At 43.9% G+C, this 20,669-nt stretch overlaps 1 protein-coding gene across 2 annotated transcripts; it reads right to left on the reverse strand.

The window, feature by feature from the left end:
* Positions 1-50: 50 nt before the first annotated feature.
* Positions 51-20,299, reverse strand: capn3a (calpain 3a, (p94)). Of its 2 annotated transcripts, none has more exons than XM_011490777.4 (21): positions 19,851-20,299; positions 19,511-19,580; positions 18,954-19,072; positions 16,060-16,193; positions 14,553-14,721; positions 12,643-12,726; positions 10,083-10,177; positions 9,920-9,997; positions 9,684-9,844; positions 9,435-9,604; positions 9,310-9,321; positions 9,023-9,231; positions 7,519-7,555; positions 6,671-6,748; positions 6,515-6,572; positions 6,301-6,365; positions 6,038-6,106; positions 5,846-5,924; positions 4,192-4,308; positions 3,845-3,903; positions 51-1,104 (listed from the first exon to the last, which is right to left on the reverse strand). In XM_011490777.4, the coding sequence occupies exons 1-21, from the start codon at positions 20,100-20,102 to the stop codon at positions 1,078-1,080; spliced, it is 2,142 nt and encodes a 713-aa protein (XP_011489079.1). In that variant the 5' UTR covers positions 20,103-20,299; the 3' UTR covers positions 51-1,077. The 2 variants fall into 2 exon arrangements, with proteins under 2 accessions (XP_011489079.1, XP_011489078.1); XM_011490776.4 differs by having other exon boundaries at positions 6,292-6,365.
* Positions 20,300-20,669: the final 370 nt, after the last annotated feature.

Consider the following 20,669-nt stretch of genomic DNA (forward strand, 5'->3'; position numbering starts at 1 on the left):
TCTTTTTTTATTCATCTTTCTGTAGGTGGAGGCACATCACAGTCAAAACGACAACTTCACATGTATTTATTGGGTTAAATGCACAGAGTCATGTGACCACAGCCTTCAGAGGAAAACCACCGGCCTGCCACTCCCGTTAAATCTGGGATGGGTCTGAAAATCCAAAATTTCAATCAGTCTATGTCTACAATACCAATTAACTCTTGTGCTATCCTATGGGGTCCAAATGACCCCACCCCTTATATGGATGTGTTCTCCCTACCATGACAAAGGTGGATAAAGGTGGAAAGATTTCATGTAATCCATGGACACCAGTGAAGATCACAAATCATTGAAGAAAAAAGGTTCAGAGCACTGTCTAGTGCAGGGGTGGGCAATTCCAGGCCTCGAGGGCCGGTGTGTCTGCATGATTTCCAGATAGTCTTGCCCTACTCATGGCTGATTACCTGGTTCAGGTGTGTCCATCCAATTAGAACATGCCAGAGCAGGGTATGCTGGAAAACATGCAGGAATGCGGCCCTCAGTGCCCACCTCTGGTCTAGTGGGTCTAGATGACCCAACTCCCAACGTTAAAGTGCCTAGGATAGCACAAAGGTTAATTTAATCCATAAATCAATTTTCCTTTACAACTGTGTCTTTGAGAGAGATAAAAAAAAACAGCTGTATGAACAAATTCTGGATTAAAAATTCAACCTCTGTTCCGTTTCCTTTTGGGAAAACCTTTTCTTTACGTAAACAGAACTAGTTTTAGGTTGAAAACAGAAAAATCTATATTTATTAGAATGAATAGAATCCATCCAGGATTCTGGCAGAGGCCCCGCCCTGATGGGAGCCTTCAACCGGCAGACGGGTGGTTTCTAAAGTTTCCCGTTTCGGGCACACAGAGGAAGCCTGAGTTCATCCGCTGAGGGAGAAAAGCCCAGGATGATTGTTTTATTCAAAAGAGACCGGCGCCAACAGAGAATGGAGATATGAAAATGGAGAACGTGCAGGGAGCACCGCTGCTGGGGGGGGGACGCTGAGGTAAAGGCTGGTAGGTCTGGTCCTGCTGTGGAGCTCTGCGAGAAGACACCCCCTCTAGGCGTACATGGTCAGCTGGAGCCACTGCAGACACAGAGGGGCGGGGTTAGAACTCCAGCATCTTTCCAAAGCTGACGACCTTGTGACGTCACAAGGACCGAACCAACTTTCCTGTCATGTCCCACCTCCAGCTTTTATGGATGCATAAAGAACTGCAGGTCATTTTATGTGCGGTTCTTTTTAGTTCAGAAACATCTAACCAAGAGGCGGCAAAGATGCAGAGCATTGGAAAAAAACACAGGAATGAAAACCTTCCAGATTTCCGATGTTTGGAATCTGTTGCATTTGTGAATGAACCCGTTCACATCAGAGCTTCAGCTGCAGTGTTGACATTCTGTCAACTACCCGTTTACGCCGTATCGTAATTCCAGCGGATTCTGAAGACTAGAAAAGCAGCTCTGTGCTGATATGCAGCAGTTTGTAGTAGTGAAGTGTTTACGCAATCACCGGCAGATTTATTTTACCACAACATAAAAACCACCAAGTGCATCACAGCGGAAAACACACAGGATGTAAGTAAAAACTGATCAGTCCATCATTCCAGTCCAACACTTTGAATTTAGCAAAGTCATGTGACCATACCGAATGTTCCCTTTGGCTGATCTAGAAGTGGAAAAACAACAGTGGGCTGGACTTTTGGAAACTAATGGACTTGTTTGTTTGGACACATATTTCATGTACACTTGATTATCTTGTAAGAAATCCGAGGAATGTGGAAAATTTCACCTTCATGGTCAGCACCAGTTATTTTATTTATCTCTGAAACACACTGGTTGAAGTTTTGGCTAAAGACATTTTGAATCCATTCTAGGTCAGTGAATCGGATCCTTCAAAATGAACCGACATGGACTATGAATCGTTTTGTCAACCACAAATTCTGACATGATTTGAGCCATTAAAATGAATCGTTTTTCCCATAAATGTCAGTAAATTAATTGATCTGTCGCAGTAAAAAGCTGCATTTCAAATCGGAACCGGATTTTGATAAATCATGTAATCAAATGGTTACAGTATAACGGGGTGGGATTATATAAGTTTGCTTCCTTCCACTCCCTTTCAAACAATATTTATTAATATGTCTAATTATCCTAAGTTTGATTAGTCATTGTACGAATGTATAACTGATGATTGTATTGTTTTTGTGTATTATTCCTATTTGATTGCTTGAAATAAACCATTTCAAATCAAATCAAATATCAGCTTTGCGTGGATATGCAACACTTTGTGTTAGTATTGTGTTGCATTAAAAGCTGCTTCTCTATGTGCCTGAATCAGCTGATTTCTGTTGATGGTTTAACCCTTGTGCTATCTTAGATGACCCCCCCCCTTGCATTGACGTGTTCTCCCTACCATGACAAAGGTGGATAAAGGTGGAAAGATTTCATGTAATCCATGGACACCAGTGAAGATCACAAATCATTGAAGAAAAAAGGTTCAGAGCACTGTCTAGTGGGTCTAGATGACCCAACTCCCAACGTTAAAGTGCCTAGGATAGCACAAGGGTTACTCAGCTGAAGAGTTACGGCGTGTTACAGAGAACGTTTCCTTTAGTTACTGCCGGCGACATCTCTGCTGTTAGAGTTAAAACATAATGTTTTTCTTAACTGTTTCTAATGTTTAAAATAAGTGAAACAGTTCAGCAATCATGTCAATGTTTCTACATATTCCTATCCAGGGTTCCCATTAGGATCTTTAAAAGCTTTAAATTTACATTTCTACCAAAAATGTCTCAGAAGCTCTTCCATGTCATGTGATGGGTCTTAGATTTCCTTCTTACAAACTGCCCGCTGTATTCAATCCAACACCAGATCCTTTAGTTTCATTTGAAGTCATCCTCTTGCTCTCTTGACGTCCTGCCAGCATCTCTGCTCAAAGATGTCTTCCAGTCCATCGGTCCTTCTGTCCTGTCAATAATTAACTCGTCCTTGCTGTCTGGTCAAGTCCCTGAGCACTTTAAGAAAGCTGTCGTCCTTCCTCTCTCTTTAAAAAACCTGGGCTTGACCCCTCCCTCTTGGGCGGTTATAGACCTATTTCTAATCTTCCATTCCTGTCCAAAATTTTGCCTTTAGACAGTCATGGCATACTTGGTCAGTTTCAGTCAGGTTTTCACAGAGCTCACTCCACTGAAACAGCCCTTCTCAGAGTCACTAATGACATCCTGATGCAGAGTGATGCAGGAAAATGCTCTGTGCTACTGCTACTGGACTTGACCCCAGCCAGTAATGGTAATGATCAACACTGTTGACCATTAATAGCATCATTATGCTGATGAAAATGCTGATGATTTTCTTGGCTGAAAAACTGGGTTGGTTGGGGTATCTGTATTCGTTTTAAACTGGTTCTCCTCTTATCTGACTGGTAAATAATTTTCTGTTGTATTTTCAAAGTTCAAGTCATCACTTCTGGTGTGCCACAAGGCTTTGTTTTGGGACCTTTACTGTTCATTTTATATCTGCTGCCTTTGTAGCATATTTAAGTTCTTTTCATGATATTTCCATTATTTTTATGCTGATGATATTCAGCTTTATGTGTCTTTAAAACCCCAGGATGTTTTTAAAATACAGATTTTACACAGGTGTCTGGATTCAGTCGACACCTCAAGATGAATAATATCTTTCTCCAAATAAATAAAGCCAAAACTGAGGTTTGATGACAGACCTGCTCTTCATAAAGAAGTGTTGTGATTGTGAGTGTGTGTGTGTGTGTGTGTGTGTGTGTGTGCATATATGGAGATGTCTGGGAGCTGATCTTGGGGGCTTCGTACCTCCAGCACGCTGAGTCTGATGGTTCCATCTCCATCCTGATCAAAGGCTTGGAATGCTCCTGAGAACAGAAAGACTTTGGTCAGGTGTGCTATACCTCACCTGAGACCTGAGGCACACACACAATCCTCGCACTGACTAATCATTGATAAATTGCATCTGGACTGTAATCTTTCTGTGGATTTCATATATTTTCAACCAGGTCAGAGTCTTCTCACATATGGTCCCACTGAACTGCGACACTTTAGTCTCTTTTGGGCTCCTCGTGCTCACATTCATGATTTCTGAAGAAAAGTGGATTCATCTTTTCAAAATTAAATGCAACATCGACACAGCGGCTCCGACTCACGGAACATGGCCTCCAGGCGAACCAGGCAGCTGATGAAGCTGTCGAAGTCGATGTTCATGTTCTCGTTGGCGTAGCGCAGCGTGATGATGTGGTACAGCTGGTTGTTGAGGCGAAAGCCTGAGCATGACACAAGACACATGACTGTACAGTGACAAGAACATCAGAGGTGAGTCCACAGATCCAGCTTCACATCCTCAAAACTGCAGCAGACGGAGGGCAGCTCCTGACCGCCCCACGCAGCCCATCCTCAGGAGGGTTCAGGTGGGCTGCGTGGGGCGGGTCAGGACCCTCACACTAAAGTCAAAAACATGCTGTAAAGGCTCATAGCACAGCAGAGAGCATCAGGCCTCATTCATGAATGCCCTCCTAAAGCGCTCTATGAGGAACTCGAGAGAAGAAATTCAGAAGTGCGTCTGCTGCACCAGTCAGAGACAGAAACACCACGGCTCCCTGATTCATGGAGAAGCAGAAGAGACAGCAGGGCGCTTTATATTTAGTTTGAGTGCTGAAAGAAAGCGTCTCAGGCTATAGATACCGTTTGGTTGGTGTGATGTTTCTCCAAGGCGGTAGTTTATTTTTACAGACGGAAAACCTTTGTGGAGGTTGGTTTGTTATGCTGCCTCATGGGGAGGGAACATGAAACTCCGATTTAAGCTGGATTTCATCCAAAGGACAGGAGTCTGCTGAATAAACATCGCATCAAAGTCTGGATGAGAACCTCCAGAGCCACGTGGACCAGCATTTCCTTTGTAATGACATATTGTCACCTGAAGGGGGCGCTCCAGAGCTGATTTCTACCACGAGCGTGTACAAATGTTTTCACTGAGATCTTCTCACGTGAACAAAACTCAAAAAATGCCATTTTTGTTGCACCGCTAATGTTAGGTTTGGGCTGTAAGCTAGCAAGAGAGCATGTAAAAAGAGAGCTGTCGGTAACGGGAAGGGGGGCGGGCTTGCTCCAGGGCAACTCAGAGGTGAATTTCTACTGTTTCTACTGCCGCTCTGCGGAAACGACATCCCAGAGAACGACACAGGTTTTATGATTTTGGCTAAAAACGAGATAATCATAATTAAAAGACCGCTAGGAACGCTTGAAATATTGAAAAAAATGATCAGATTGGGACTTTAAATATGACGTTGACTTTGTTATTTCAGGTTAGAACTATTTTCAGAAAAGGAAACTTTAAACTTTCATCAAAAATAATTTTATCCTTAATATTTTCATGAACGAGGCTGTTCAACAATTCTAATTGAACGTTAGCAGTTAAACTAAGTCAAGTAAGTAAATGAAAGTGCTTGTAAAATTCTGCAGTTGATTCAGTAAACAGTTCATATGGATCCACATTAATGCAATCTTCCCGTCTTTTAAGCATGAATGTTTCTGAGGTAGAGTTCGGTGTCAGCTCTGGATGTTTGGGTCGCTGCTGCCAACACGTGCACTTCCCTCTGTTCAAAGATGCTGACTCACTTCTACAGGACTTGCACTTTATTTGAAGACTGCATCTCACTTCCTGCTGGAGGAACATCAGACTTTTTACGTCATCCTGCAGCAGCTGCAGCAGCAGCAGCAGCAGCAGCATCCGACCATCGACCAATCACACGAACTGCACTCCCACAGAAACACTGCACTAAACAGAGGCGTGGCTGTGATTACCTGCATCATTCACAGCGTTCCTCATCTCATAGCTGTTGATGATGCCGGACTGGTCGGCGTTATAATGTTTGAAGATTCCCTGTAAGACAGGAAAGGGTAAAGAAAGGAAAGGGAAACTCCTTTTTCTTTCTCTTCAGATTTTCTCTGAGTAAAAAAATATGCAGGAAGCTGCCCCCCCCCCCACACACACACCTCCCACTGCTTGATCTTATTCCACAGATGTCTGAACTCCTGCAGGTTGAGTCGGCCCGTCCCGTCCATCTAGCAGAGGCTGTTAAGGTCAATGCAGGCAAAGCCGGATGTGCTGCAGACATCAGCGATCACACACTCAACAGAGATAAAACTGAGGTCAGTGGTGGTGGTGGGTGGGGGGGTCCATCACAGACCCTAGCCGGGGGGGTCGGCAGCTGTGGCTCCTCCAGAACACAGTCACAGAACACCGATACAAAGGATACGTCCATCAGAGCAATCATGCTCCTGCAGCTCTCCAGGCTGAAGCCCACCGTGTTCAGGTCCTTACCTGGGGGGGTGGAAGGGGGGCAGAAACCACAAACATCTCACATTAAGCACGGTGGTGGTGTGTTAATGATGCGGGCGGTCAGAAAAGCTTTTGTTTATCTTCAAGTGAGGGGGGGTGGGGGGGTGAAAGCTACAGCAAGAAAAACTCACGCTCAGTGATCACTCTGTTCAGAACGTTTTTCAGTTTGTTGGCTGTGATCTCCATGTCCTTCCGGGATAAAACCAGAGGAGACAACAGGTGAGCTCCCCGGCATTCGGACCGCGGCTGCTGGCTCACTTCCTGTCCCGACGTCTCCCTGTACTCACCTCACCAGCTATTTCCTGAAAAATCGTCCGGAAATGGTGGTCCTCCTCGCTCTCCTCCCCCACTGAGGCCGGTGCTGGCTGCAGAGCAGAAACAATGGTTTTCCATACGCTTCCACGCCGCCGGATTGAGTTCAGTAAAAACAGCGAACCAGTGGTGCCGACTGCTGCTCATTGACTGTAAATGAGAACTGGACGGAGTGACGTCATCCATAGAAAATGGCTTACTTGTGGCACCAACAGAATGTTAACTTAGTCATGATACGGATGTTATCATTGTGGAGCCAGACGACGTCACTAAGCAGTCCGAGTTGGTTGAAGTCATCGTTTCCATGGTAACCACTCTCACCAATCAGGAGTGAGAATTAGCACATGTATTGTTTTTTTCTTTTTCTTCTATCTGTGGCCCGGTACCAAGTCCACAGACCAGTACCGGTCCATAGCCTTGGGGTTGGGTCCACTGGTCTAAAGCCCCATTTTTTGCTCAAATCTTGTAGAATAAAGTGTGATGCCATAGGAGAGCGAGCTCTGAAAACTGAGATGCCCTCCAGGAGAGGCAAGACATTTATTTTTGGAATATCAGCCAGTTTAGAGACTTTACAATATTTTTTAATCCATAGTTTCATGATATTACAGCATGTTGTGACTAAAAAAGTGATTTTTCTTTCTGTTTTTGAAGCATTTATGTCATAAACAGGATTTTACTGCCGTCTCTGCTTGTGTGAAGTGTAAAGCTGCAGGATTGACTTCCTGGAGAATTCATGGAGTTCTGGATGGAAAGTCCCACAGAATCGGCTCATTGCTTGGAACAAAACAAAAAAGCTGCAGTTTGGGAGGTGGAGTTCACTCACCACTGGATGGTCGGCTTCGATCCTGTTCTCTATTTCCCTGATTGAAGATGAACAAACAGAAGTCACAACAGTAACACCAGCATCTCACAAATCTTCACACTGTTCTTCTCAGACCACGAGCCAAACAACGACACTTCTGTCAAAGGAAAAACTTCAAATCTGTTTGGCTTTTTCTACAAACTGAAGTCAGAGAATTCAAAAACTATTCAGTCATCTCTCATTTCCTGAAGTCTGCTAAACCTCATGTGTTTTCCTACTATTTCAATTCCCTTAAATGACTGTAAAGTAAAGGTTGTCAGTATAGTAGCAGAAAAATATCATAAAACTGACAACAAAGCTTTTTTTTTAAATCTTTGCTGCAGCCTCCAATAGGCAGCCTGGTTCTGGTCCTAGTCCATGGATGTGTTCCTCTGGCCCAGCAGGGGGCAGGAGTCTGGTTCTGAATGTCTCAAAGTTTACCAGGTCGTGCCCAAATGTGAGGTGGCTTGTCCTAAAAGAGACTCCATTACAGATGGGAGCTGCAGCCATTTTCTTCCAGCTCTACAAACCAAACTGCTGTTAAAATCGTATTGGATGATTCTGTTCAAACATGGCGGCACACAAACCAGCATGACAACAAGCAGAGGATGCGTTTCTACTGCACACTGAATGGGGCTGAGTCAGGAGGCTGGAGGCCGGCCCACAATGTTGTAAAATGATTGTTTGAAAACAGGGGCACAGCTTTGCAGAGATGGAATTCAAGTTGCAGAAACATGTTGTTGAGTCAACTAATTTGGCTTTGGTTGTGTAAAAGGGACTTGCAACGTGTTACCTTGTACCAGCATGTGCAGTGACATATGACCTCCAAAAATGTTCACATATTCGTAAGTTCAAGAAAATGTTTAAAGAAACTTTCATTTTACAACATGGTGATGAGAAAAACAAATTATGTAACAGATTAGTATTTTGTGGCCATTGATACTAAAAAAACTAAAAACTCATCTGTGTCCACAAAATACTGATTTATCGCACAAAATACTAAATTGTGCACACAAAATACTGATTTATTGCACAAAATACAGATTTTTGCACACAAAAGACAAATTTTTGTACACAAAATGCTAATTTGTGGACACAAAGTACTTATTTGTGCACACAAAATTCCTATTTGTTTGCATAATAGCTAATTTGTGCACACAAAATGCTAATCATTTGTTACCACAAATTATTAATTTGAGGAAACAGTTTATTATCACTATTTGAAAGTCATGTTCAGGATTCTATGATGTTCAGAACCCTTTTAATGTTAAACTCTTGGAAGCTGATGAACTGGGAAACAAAGTTAAGACAGACTAAAATAGGCTTTGTTCAGTTCTACATAATATGACGTGATGATCAAGTTCTTGTTGTATGAATATTCTGGGATGTTCTGTTTTCAGCCCCATGCAGAGAAACATAGAAACTGCTAAGTCAAAGAAGTGCATCAAAAGCTGTCAGACGGCAGCTGCTGGAGCAGATCACTCACTCTGAGGTGTTCCTCTTCTCAGAGAAGACGCGCAGGATGAACTCCCCCTCCTGGTGCGGCTCATAGGTGGAGGGGACGATGACGTACTCGCCAGGGCTCAGCCGGAAGCGCTGCGTCACCTCCCGGAGGTTGATGTAGGATTTGGAGCGTGCCTTGGAGGAGTTGAGGAGGAAGAAGTCCTTCTGCAAGTGTTGCTTGTTCCCATGCATCTGACAGAGGGAGGGAGGCACACATCACTCAACATTAAAGGGTTAGTGTGTGAAAAAGACTGCTTTCTCTTTCCTCACCTCTTTGGGGACCTGCAGCGGCGTCACCAGAGTTTGTGAATGAAAGAAAAAACAGGACATCTTTAGGAAACGCATCATTCTGCCGCCGGACCCTGACAGACGGACCCTGCTGGGCCTCACTGGACCTCATAAATGGAGAACCCAATGGTGAAGAGGTTGGCTCCCATCTTGCGCTCCCTCCGTCTGTTCTTCTGCATCAGTGAGACCACGAAGGTGCAGGCCACCTCGTTGTCATCCGGGTCGTCGTCCTCCTCCAGCAGGCGCAGGCGGTACTGAGGGTTGGTCCAGAAAGTGTCTGCAGGGACAGGTCACAGAGTCATAAGTGCTTCTCGCTTCCTCCCACCTGGAACAGCTCCGGGTCCTGCAGGCTCCACCTGGGTAGTTCCTGCAGCCACCGGCGGAGCAGCCCCGCAACCAGCGGCCCTCGTTCACAGAAACGGTCCACTTATGGATCTTATCGTCCTCCAGCGTGTCTGGAGTCAGGTTACAGATCTCAATCTTGGTGTAGTTCTTCTTGAAGTCCTCAAAGGACATCCTGCATGAGACCCAGAGACAATCAGGACCTTCTGCAGCCTCCTGGACAGCAGCATGGTCATCAAAGAGGTCTAACCAGAACTCCCCGTCCTCTGCGCTCTGGTGCTGCAGTTTCTCCTTCTCTGCCTTAGAGAGCGTGGCCCACTCCTTGGAGCTGTTGCAAAAACAGGAAAGAAAGTCAAAAACATGCAGGAGAAAGACGATTCACCCTGAAGGAGGTCTTCTGTAGAAATATTCACTTGTCACTCCAGGGACCGTTCCACTCCACCTGACCCCACGGGTTCCTGAGGCGCACCAGGCGAACCTTGGACTCCTTTTGCTGTGATGGCCGACACTGAGTCGTGAGAGAAAAAGCAGAAGTTTGAAGAGGCCTCCCATTGTTGGTGCTCTGTGTCAGCATGCAGGCTGGCAGGAGAAGGTGACCTTGAAGACCCAATCCAATGCTGTTTTTATATATATATATATATATATATATATATATATATATATATATATATATATACTGTACTTAGTACTGACTTCAACAGTTGAAGAATTCCATACATATATATATATATATATATATATATATATATATATATATATATATATATATATATATATATATATATATATATATATATATATATATATATATATATATATATATATATATAATGTATGGAATTCTTCAACTGTTGAAGTCAGTACTAAGCATTTGACCCCACCAGTGAATATGTTTTTGAATTTATCATCATGTAAACTTCAGTCCAAAACATATTTATTTCTAAGTAACATTGGAAACAAAGTTACAGATCCAGTTGGAAAATAGGAATATAGTCCTGGTTATTGGGTCAGATGCTACTTTTTGGTCACAAAGTTGCTCAAACATCTTTAGACTAACCAAATGCCCCAACCTGCAGCTCATCCAGAATAAAACTCTTCATGGGACTGCCTACACAGGACAGAGGATCTTCCTGATGGCTCTCAGAGACTGGGACTCCTGTGCTTTTGTCATAGTAACAGCCCAGACTCTTCTATGCATGTCATGGGGCTGTGCACATCGGAGAAGGTGTGTGTAGATCCGTCAACATCACTATTACAGCGTCTCCCTCTCTTTGTGTGCTCGGGGTGATGTGAGCGGTTGCCCGAGGCTGCAGCGGGCCTTGGGGGGGCGCCAGGGGCTGAGCCCCTCTTTTCCTCAGTCTCCAGGGTTGGGGTTGGAGCGCCTTTAGTGGTTAACCTGTGCCTCCTGTTCATTTTAATTGATATTGATTAAATATTAGTTCATTTGCTACTCAAATGAGTAGGCTTTCCCACCTCCTGGGGGCTTTCCCGGGGGTGGGGTGAGTAGCAAATGAACTAATATTGAATCAATATCAATTAAAATGAACAAAAAAATCAATCTAGGGAAATAACCCCTTCCCCAGATTTTAATTGCTTTAGAGGGTTTTTGGGTGATCGGACGCCACTGTTGGGGGGATGGAGGCGTCTGTTTTGCCCCACCAATTTTAACTGCACCCCCTTAGCAAATGAACACACATACACACCAGGAGGATGGTGGTCACGTCAGACCCTGTCTCCACCCCGACCTGGGTTGGACGGGGCCAGCAGGTGGAGGTCGGGTGGCTAGGGTGTCGGGGGGATCCGGTACTCCATATTTTGCAGCTCACTCTCTGTGTGGTGGGGGGGTCCATAACGTCTGAGTTACGCGGCTCGTGTTCTTGGGGTGTGGGCAGCCTTCTTTACGGCAGGGCACCAGGCTAACCCAAAAATTGTCATCGTTGCTCACAGCAACCGGAGTTCTGTCCTCTTGTTCGCCGTCCCTGGGGCCTGTCGGGGGGGCCCTGCAGGTCATTGGTATCTTCCCTAGCCCCTGGGTGGCCGGGGCTAAAGGGCGGGCTGTCTGGGGTGCAGTGCGGGCGTGTCATGGAGGGTTCTGGCTCGCTTCTTGGGGTGGGGGCAGGTGGGCTACCCGCTCTCACTGAAGCATTCAGTGTGATGAAGTACACGTCAGGAAACACAGAATCTACCGGCTCGTTCCTCCTGGATTAACTCGGGAATGGTGGATGTTTTATCTGTTTCTTTGTTGGACGCGTAATCCCTGTGGATGCCTGTGTGCACGAGGAAGTGCTGCTCAGAGTGACAGGAAGTCTTCTATAGATACTGTAAAATTGTTTAGATAAGCTTAAGCCTTCTAAACAGTTGTGTTGATGCCGCGTCATGGTGTGTGTACGTGTGTATGTATCGTGTAAGTTACGTCTGACACTCATTCCATGACCTTGTATTATCACCCGCACTCCTAAAACTCAAAGTTCTCATCTATTACAAATGTGTTTATATCAACGCACTTAAACAGTAACAGCCAAAAGGTAAACATGTCCGTCACAAGAGGCACTGAGCTGCAATCTGTGGTTTATTTCCTTCGCTGGACAGGAGAAGAACTAAAAGAATGGTGTTTTTAACATGTACCTGTAGTATTTTTCTCATGATGGATGACATATATAAGGAAAATTAAACTTAAAAATAATTGTGAATCGGGAGCAGAAGCTGTTTGAAACAAATCCTATTTGCGATGTAGAAAATATGGGGGGCGGGCCACAAGATCCCTGCTCCGAGCTTCCAGCAACAGGAAGGGGAAGTGGTCCCGCCCACAACTCAGAGGTGAGTTTCTGATGAACTCCTGCCCCTCCGCAGAAACTATCTCCAAAAAAACCACACAGGTTTTTGTATTTTGGCTAAAAACGGCATAATCCTACCGAATAGGTCCCTGGTTATCTTTTTATCAATCGGAGAGGGACTTAACAGAGTCTGCTTTACCTCATCCACAGCCGTCACAGAGTAGGCGTGTCCCTTCACCAGCCCCGTCGTCGTGCGCGTCTCAAAGCGAGCAGGAACCAGAGACTGCAGATATTTTAACAAGAAAAATAAGCAAAAATAAGAAAGAAGCATCATATAGAGATATAAAGCTGCTTCAGGTCATTTTAAACTAAAAGGTTTGATTTGAATCAGAATCAGAGCGAATGACAGATCACCCACACACACACACCCACACACCCACACACACACACACACACACACACACACACACACGTCACAGAAGATGCAGAGTGAAACCTTTTTCCCACTGGGCATGGACACATCTATCAGATATCGAAATCATAGCTATTTCAATGTTTACAGCTGTAGATATGCATCCAATAGATATGGATTTTACACTAGATCTTTAGCAGACGACTTTCCCACATCATGCATTGGGCGTTTACAACAAGCTGACATTTTTTCTCGAAGCGGATTAAAGGTAATTAAATATGGTAGATAAAAACATAACAAACAATTAAAAAGGTGCATCAATAGTGGTTTTGTGAGCTTTAGAGACCATCTTTCAAACGTTTGAAAATGCAACCGAGGACCATGTTCGTAAAGATGCATTCAAGATCAGCAACGCTAAAGGTTGATCTGATAGGGTCTAAAAACAGGATCCCTTTGATGAAAGTGACTGTTCACAGTAATAATAATAATAATAATCCATTTTATTGAAAGCGACTTTCACGAAACCCAACACGCACATAATCCTATTAGTGGTTTCCCATAATGATGGCCGTTTTTCGGTTTCTCACTGGCTATTTCGACATTTCTTTAATACTCACTCTATATTGCGTTGGCCATTTTGTAGTGCTGTCCGAATCTACTCTTCCAAAATTGAGTGACCTAGAAATCTCCCAGAAGTCTTTGCGAATAACCAGTGTGCATCGATGCTCACTTGATTGACGAATATATGGCCCACAATCCATTGCTTTGAACAATCTTTGCCAAAAAAAAAAAGCATTTAACCGTATTTTTTTAATAAACCATCTGCTCTTAACCATAAGCTCTCAAACAATTTTATTGATTAGACTTTGTGAAATCAGTGACGTCATATTTGCCGTTAACAAAAACCAGCTAGTGAGTATTTAAAATCCAGGGCTCTGCATAGTCCCACACAGCATGGTTTTTTAGTAGTTAGGGATTAGGCAGGCAATTGGGACACAGACAGTGTGTTTCATTTTTCTAACATTTCATTTTGTTTTCTGGAAATTACTTTTGTTCTCCAAAATGTTTATTCCTTTTTGTTTTTTACATTTTGGTTTCTTGAATTTTGTTTGTTTTCTGAAATGTAATACTGTGCTTTTAATATTTGTTTTGCTTTTTTAATTGTCGTCATTTTTGCATCGAGTGATTTGTTGATGTGATTTGGACTTCAAAGCCACCGTACCTGATCTAAAACATCTAAAAATCTCCCAAGATCAGATCATTACAAGTCAATGGGTAGGAGACCTCTCTATGCAGATATCTTTCAGAACACTATGGTAGACCTCTAATAGAAAAACCAAATAGAATTGTCCTAGATGTCCAGTATAGATCTACAATAGATAGATATTAAATAGACATCTTGTGTGCGATGGATTACATTTCTTCTGCGTTTTGGTCACTAAGTAAAAATAATTTAGATCTTTTTGAAACCTTAACATAAACGGCTTCCTGATTATTTTGTTTTCCCACAACAATACAGTTACATTGTGACGGCAACGGGATCAGGATCGCTGTGGATCTACAGCACTAAGATCAGGGCTGCAGCTCTAGCATCAGGCTCTCGCAGAGGAAACTGCACAGATGTCATTCTTACAGAAACCATCCCATGAAAAAGGAACTCATCTTCATTCTGGGGGGGTTAAATGAATAGGCCTCACATCGATGGAGCACCCCATCAGGGAGCCTCTCTCCAGAGCTTTCTTCATGGTCTTGTATAGCTCTTTGGGAGCTTCCTTCATCTCATAAAACTCAGTGACCCCCCCGGTGAAATCCTCCATGGCCTCTGTGGTGTTTCCCCCCTTCAGGGCCTCATAGGAGCCGTGAAGCCTGCAAAAACAAAGAAAAAAAGAATCATCATCAAAGTTGTGAAAGTCAGATCTCAGTGGAACGTGTTGACTGTTCTTGATTGCAGCAGATGTATCTGTTCTCCAGGTCAGTAGGTGGCGCTAGCGAGTGAATCCTCTTAGTCACAAAAGCTTTAGTAGAAAAGGTTACTGGGTCACTCAGGATTCGCATAAAGAACCAGATTGTAAATTCAAAAAACTGTTTGAAAATTTGAAAACAGTTTTAACACATTCAGAGACCATGCTCCCTAGTTGTTTTTTTAATGGCGAATATGACTTCACCAAAGTCATGAAGTGAAAACTGAATCGATATGAGTGTTTTACAACTACTATTTGTAAATCCACTTTGTTCTGGTGATGAAAATGTTGAACGTTTATTAAAAGAATTAATTGAAATACATTATTTTTGCAAAAGAAGTTCAAACGCAATGCATTCTGGTCTATATTTGCCAATTTAGTGAGCATCGATGCATGCTGGTTTTTCACAGGGACTTCTGGGAAATGTCTAGGGCTCTTGATGTCTAGGGCTCTTTCAATGTTTGATACAACTTTAGAAAATTTACATTTTTTCCTCAACATTTCTGATATTTTCGTCAGATTTAAAATGTGAGTTTTCATGTTAAACACTGTTTTCATTCATTCGTTTTCTATTCTGTTTTTTCCCTTTCGGGTCACGGGGCTGCTGGAGCCTATCTCGGCCGCTTGTGGGTGAAGGTAGGGGACGCCCTGGACAGGTCGCCAGTCTGTCGCAGGGTAGAATATCCACAATCAAATCATGATCATACCAATGGACAATTTAGAGTTGCCAATCAACCTATAAAGCATGTTTCTGGACGGTGGGAGGAAGCCCCCGTGCACGCATGCACGGGGAGAACATGCAAACTCCACACAGAAAGGTTCCCCATTGATGTTGATTTTCATGTCCCCCAGCTGGGACTTGAACCAGGGGCCTTCTTGCTGTGAGGCAAGGGCGTTAACCACTGCGCCACCATGCAGCCTGTTACACTGTTTTCAATTTTTCTTTTTGTCCCCACAAAGGTTTTTTGTATTTGGGTCAAATCTGCAGAGCTCAGCTGACACTTTCCTGAATTTGTCTGATTTAAAGAAACAAAGAATCCACATCCTTCTTTCAGTTTAGTCAAACTGTGTCTTTTCCACAGAGAGTTACATGAACTATTCTCTTACTTAAGGGCAGATTCTTGTATTTTAACACAGAATGACTCAGAACTTCCTAAAACATTCTGAAGCAACAGCTTCTGCTAACAAACTGAGCCTGATGGAGCCAAACTCTTCAGAGAAGCTCCTTGGGTGAACAGCTTACTTGGCATAGGCCTTCTCCAGCAGGGCACTCCAGAATTCATTTCTCTCCGCTGACTTGGTGAAAACCAGCTGGTTGTTTAAGGTTGGGATGCGGTCGTCAACGACGACGTCCACCCAGTCGCCATACCTCCAGAACTGAAGGAGGAGAAACCAGAGACGGTGTGAGAAAAAGAGGACTTTTCCCCAGAGGCAGGCTCTGGATGCATAACATCTAGAACCAGAACTGAGTTTGATCCATTCATGTCATCTCCCTGCATAAAAGATTTAACTAACTTTGTGTCAATAAGATGCAACCCCATTCTTATGCCTAAATGGATATTTTTTATTCATTATTTACGTAGTGCAAATGTCTTTAACAGATCAACTCTTTTTTTTTCTTATTGACACTTTTTTAACCAACAAAAACACAATATATAGAGAACCACTTCAAACATTAAATAAGACCTGCATTTTGGGGTTTTAGGGTGCATTCAGACTGAGAAAACCGTTTGCTCCGGACCAAGTCCTCTTAATTTGGTCCAGTTCGAGTTCTGAACCTGGCGTTTGGTGTGTGATCAGACTGCTGTCAAACGGCCTTTCCAGGGGGGTATTCCAGAAAAAAATTACACGTTATCAGAAATTTATTTCACTTTCATTTAAATTAATTCAATTAAGTAGGTGTAACTTTGGTGCTGCTGTTAGATCGGCACCGCAAGGGATTGTGGGATATCATTCCCTTTGCCCGTCTGGACGGATTTGTTTAATTCTTTCTGCACCATGAGTGAGATGGAAGGAGAGGGTGATGAGTTCATTTAGCACCAATAGTGCAGTGTAACTTTACAAAACCTACAGTTACAATCAGAGTCTTTATATCTGAAATTATCTTTAATATTGCAAATCCATACTTTGTCATTAATTTTAATTTAAAAATGAGAATATCTGCGGCCTCAAACTTAAACACATGAGAGTTCAAGAATTACAATAAATTAAGATGGAAAAACTTTAATTGAATTGGAGTAATATGACATTTAGTTAGATAAATATGTAAAGTTGAGTTGTATAAACAATTATTGAGTTTTATAGACGTAAGAAATTAGGTTGAATAAATTTAACTCAATTACTTGTTTCGTCCGTTCTTTTTCTACAAGCAGAAACTCTTTCTTTTGCTGATGATGCAGCCGTGTTACTTTTTTGATGAACGTATAATCTCCATACGGCGTCATTAAAATCTCAGACTCCGTCTCACTGAAGTATAGCGCTTTCTTTCTTTTTTTCGCCACGCGTTTCCATGGTGACTCCGGAAATTGGCGATCCATTGAGAATGTCTTTATGTACCTGCTGTGCACGTGCATTAACCCAGGGTTACCAAGTCGAGCGTAATTACACCAACTCATATCCGGTCTTTTGGAACCGACATACCCAGAGTAAGTAAGTTCAGGCGGATTTCAGCCAGAGTTCAGAGTTCATGCTTTCTGGAATACCCCCCTGATTCGAACCAAAGCTTGTAAACAAAACCACGCAAATAGAAATATCTTCAGTCATTGGTCAGGAATTACGAGGGCGGGGCAAAGCTACTAAAGACAGAAATTACGGAATTCCTGCGCTTTGCAGTTCTCCTCTAGGTTAGTTCATTCAAACTTTATGTTTTGCTGTCCAATTTCAAATGCCTGTGTCAACATCAAGCACAACACTTTTTAATGCTGCTTGGATCCGATGGAGGCGTCCTGCAGGGCGGTTACTGGCAATGAGACAGCCGAGAGGGTACACCAATAAGTGTTTATGATATATAGACTGTGTTAAAAACAGAGAGCAGCAAAGTGTATCCCATTAAAATTTATGTGATCACATAACAATAGGCTGCTGTGTGTTATCGTTGTGTTGTCATGGCAATATTTTGAGAGAATTCTGTTAAGGAACTACAAGGTAGCTTTAGGGGATGGCGTCACAACAGCGTGTGTCGCGTAACGAGACAAAGAAAAGCATGTAAAACGTGTTTTCAGCTGTGGTAAAAGAGACGTAATTCATTTTTCCTCTTTGATAACAACAATCATTGCTTTACATTTGTACGCGGCTCATCTGTTGCTACATTGTGACTTCATTCTACATTCTCTTCTTCTTTAGATCACATGACCACGGTGGCTGTATTGGTTCAGTTCTTCCGCTCCGAGAATGGATTGTATTCAGAATGAGGAATCTCAGAGCTAAACCGAAGCTCAGTCCGGTTGGAAACTAACTGAAACCACCTCCAAAGATGGGTCAGGGAGCGGTTCCTGGTCCCAGACCAGGGTATGCTTGGGTGTATTCAGACTGAAAATGAGTTTCGGATTATCAGGAAAACAGAACTCTACTTCACTGTAAGCGAACCAAATGTGTCCAGTCTGATTACACTCAAAGAGTGTAATCAGACTGGACACATTTATAATGTATTCAGGTATTGTTTAAAGTGTCAAGTGAACCCAACATCCCTAACTTCAGCCGGGGTGAAAGTAGGTGTTTTTCATGCCGGTACTAACCATCAGCTTTAAGTAGCTGATCTGGTTTCTTCTGTCAGTATTGATCTGTCCGGTTCTGGAGATGATTCTCTCAGGTGTCTGTACAGGTTGGTTGTGGAGCCGGTTCTAGATGGAATTATTTTCCTGCAGACGCTACACTTCCTTTACATTATCGATAAGTCAAATAGTGAAATAGCTTTAAATGTAAGAATTCATGATTAATCATTGTTTTTAAGTGGAAAATAAATCGATGTTTCACTGAATCAGAAGTGGGGCTTGTTAGCTTTCATTAAACTAGAACAGCCTTTGTTTTCGATGAACCTCAACTGCTGTCAGTCCAACATTAGTGAACATGTGTGAAGAACATCAGATCAAACCCAAAAGTCTCTCTGCATGTGTGCTTTGTAACAACACATCCTCTGACCTGGAAGTGGAAGATGCCGGCGTAGCTCTCGGAAAAGCTCTGCTCCTGAGGAACCACTCGGAAAAGCAGCTTCTCGTTCAGCGTGAGGCAAGCGATGGCGGCCAACAGCCAGCAGTCACCTGAGCACACAGAGCGCCGTCACGTCAGGCCTTCCAGTCTCATGATCACCTGCAGCTGATCCGAAAACAGCTGCTCTGGGTTCAGGAAAACATCAGGACGGCTTAAATGTGTGGAGGAAAAATGTTTGCTGACGGTTGTGTTTTGATGAGGGAAAGCCTCACCAGGAACAATGTCGGGGTTGTTTTTTTTTGTTGGGGGCGGGGGCAAGGCCTGCCACCACCTTTGTCACCGTGCCCCTCTGTCCTCTTTATTTGCTCCCCCAACAAAACAATGAGAATTGCTGCTGGTTGGATTCTTTTCCAAAAGAGTAAGTATAATACGGGGGTGGGGGGTAGGGGGGGTGCTGCTCCACCACCCGATGACTGGTTTTGCTCCAAACACAAGAAAGCGTTCCTTCACTAAATAGACAAGAGGCTGAGTGGAAAAGCATCTATTACCCAGATCTCCCTGGCAGATGTCAGTCCGGCTGGCCCCCCCAACTATGAACTGGGGGTTGTCACAGATTTCCTGCCAGAAACAGAAATAAAAGGCCGGCTTCAGATTGAAACACAGAGGAATTTAGAAAAGAGGTCTTCTCAGCAGAACGTCACACTGCGGAACCTCAGAACAATACCCAGAACACATTTCTACTTTAAATAGACTTGATTTGAGGCACAGGTAATACCTCACCTGTGGGAAACCTAAGAGTGCAGTTTCCTGTCTGAGAGAGATCCATGCCCTCTTTTTAACCCTAGTCCCCCAGCATATCTAGACCCCGCCCCCCAACCATCCTCCTACCTTGGGCCTCTTCCAGACGATGTTCTTGACCTTGTTGGACTTGTGGCCAAGCTCCTTGAAGCCCAGAGACTCGACGGTGGCAGGGAAGGAGTCGTCCTCGAACAGGCCCTTCCTCTGCAGGCACTCCTGCCGCAAGGTGCTGAAGTCCTGTCCGTTGAAGTGGAGGGGCTTGGTGACGGAGCCTTCACCGTCCCTCCGTTCCCGTTCCCGGATCAGCCGGTCGCAGAAAAAGCCCGGCGGTGAGTATGGCATCTCTTCTCAGCAGGCTTTTTTATTTTTGGAGCAACAGGCCACGGACACTCGTACTAAAGTCTTACAGTCCAAAAGACTCTGGCATAAATCCAAACACCTGGTATGTGATTGGCTCCTTCCTGGCGTGACGCCCCCCTCCTCTTCGTCACTGAGCAGATGCAAACTCTCATGCATTCACCTCAGCCATTCATGTGCACAAAGATGCACAGGAAACCCCACATCACATAGATGCCTGTTTGTTGGCCTCCCATTGGCTGGGGCCAACAATGTCCCCTACATGCCTGGCCACGGGTGCCATCATTGTTGGGGGACACAAAGCCAGAGGGTTAGCTGCAGCAGTGGCCTGCAAAAGGGGGCTGCCAGAGGCCCTGCCTCAGCAGAAGGCATTCAAGCCCTTTAAACCTATTCTTCATGGAGCTCAGTGTCCAGCACTCTCAGCAGAACCGCAGCCTGAGCTGTGGAGAGGGACACATCCTTTTTTACACATCTGTGAGCGCCAGAGACTCCCCACTGGGGAGCTGCCGCTCAGCTGGGACACCGATTTATCAACAAATTCCAGAAATTTGT

The sequence above is a fragment of the Oryzias latipes genome, chromosome 22 (assembly GCF_053564925.1).
Source record: "Oryzias latipes strain Hd-rR chromosome 22, Olatipes_Hd-rR_3.1".
In the NCBI taxonomy this organism is placed as follows: Eukaryota; Metazoa; Chordata; class Actinopteri; order Beloniformes; family Adrianichthyidae; genus Oryzias; species Oryzias latipes.

What these genes read in the sequence shown, in the direction of transcription:
- capn3a (XM_011490776.4), bottom strand. Translation starts at nt 20,102, where the DNA reads ATGCCATACTCACCGCCGGGCTTTTTCTGCGACCGGCTGATCCGGGAA. An exon ending in TGGCTGCAGGAACTACCCAG is followed by an intron (nt 9,605 to 9,683) that starts GTGGAGCCTGCA and finishes CTGTCCCTGCAG; the next exon opens with ACACTTTCTGGACCAACCCT. An exon ending in GAACAGAGTGATCACTGAGC is followed by an intron (nt 6,366 to 6,514) that starts GTGAGTTTTTCT and finishes CCACCCCCCCAG; the next exon opens with GTAAGGACCTGAACACGGTG.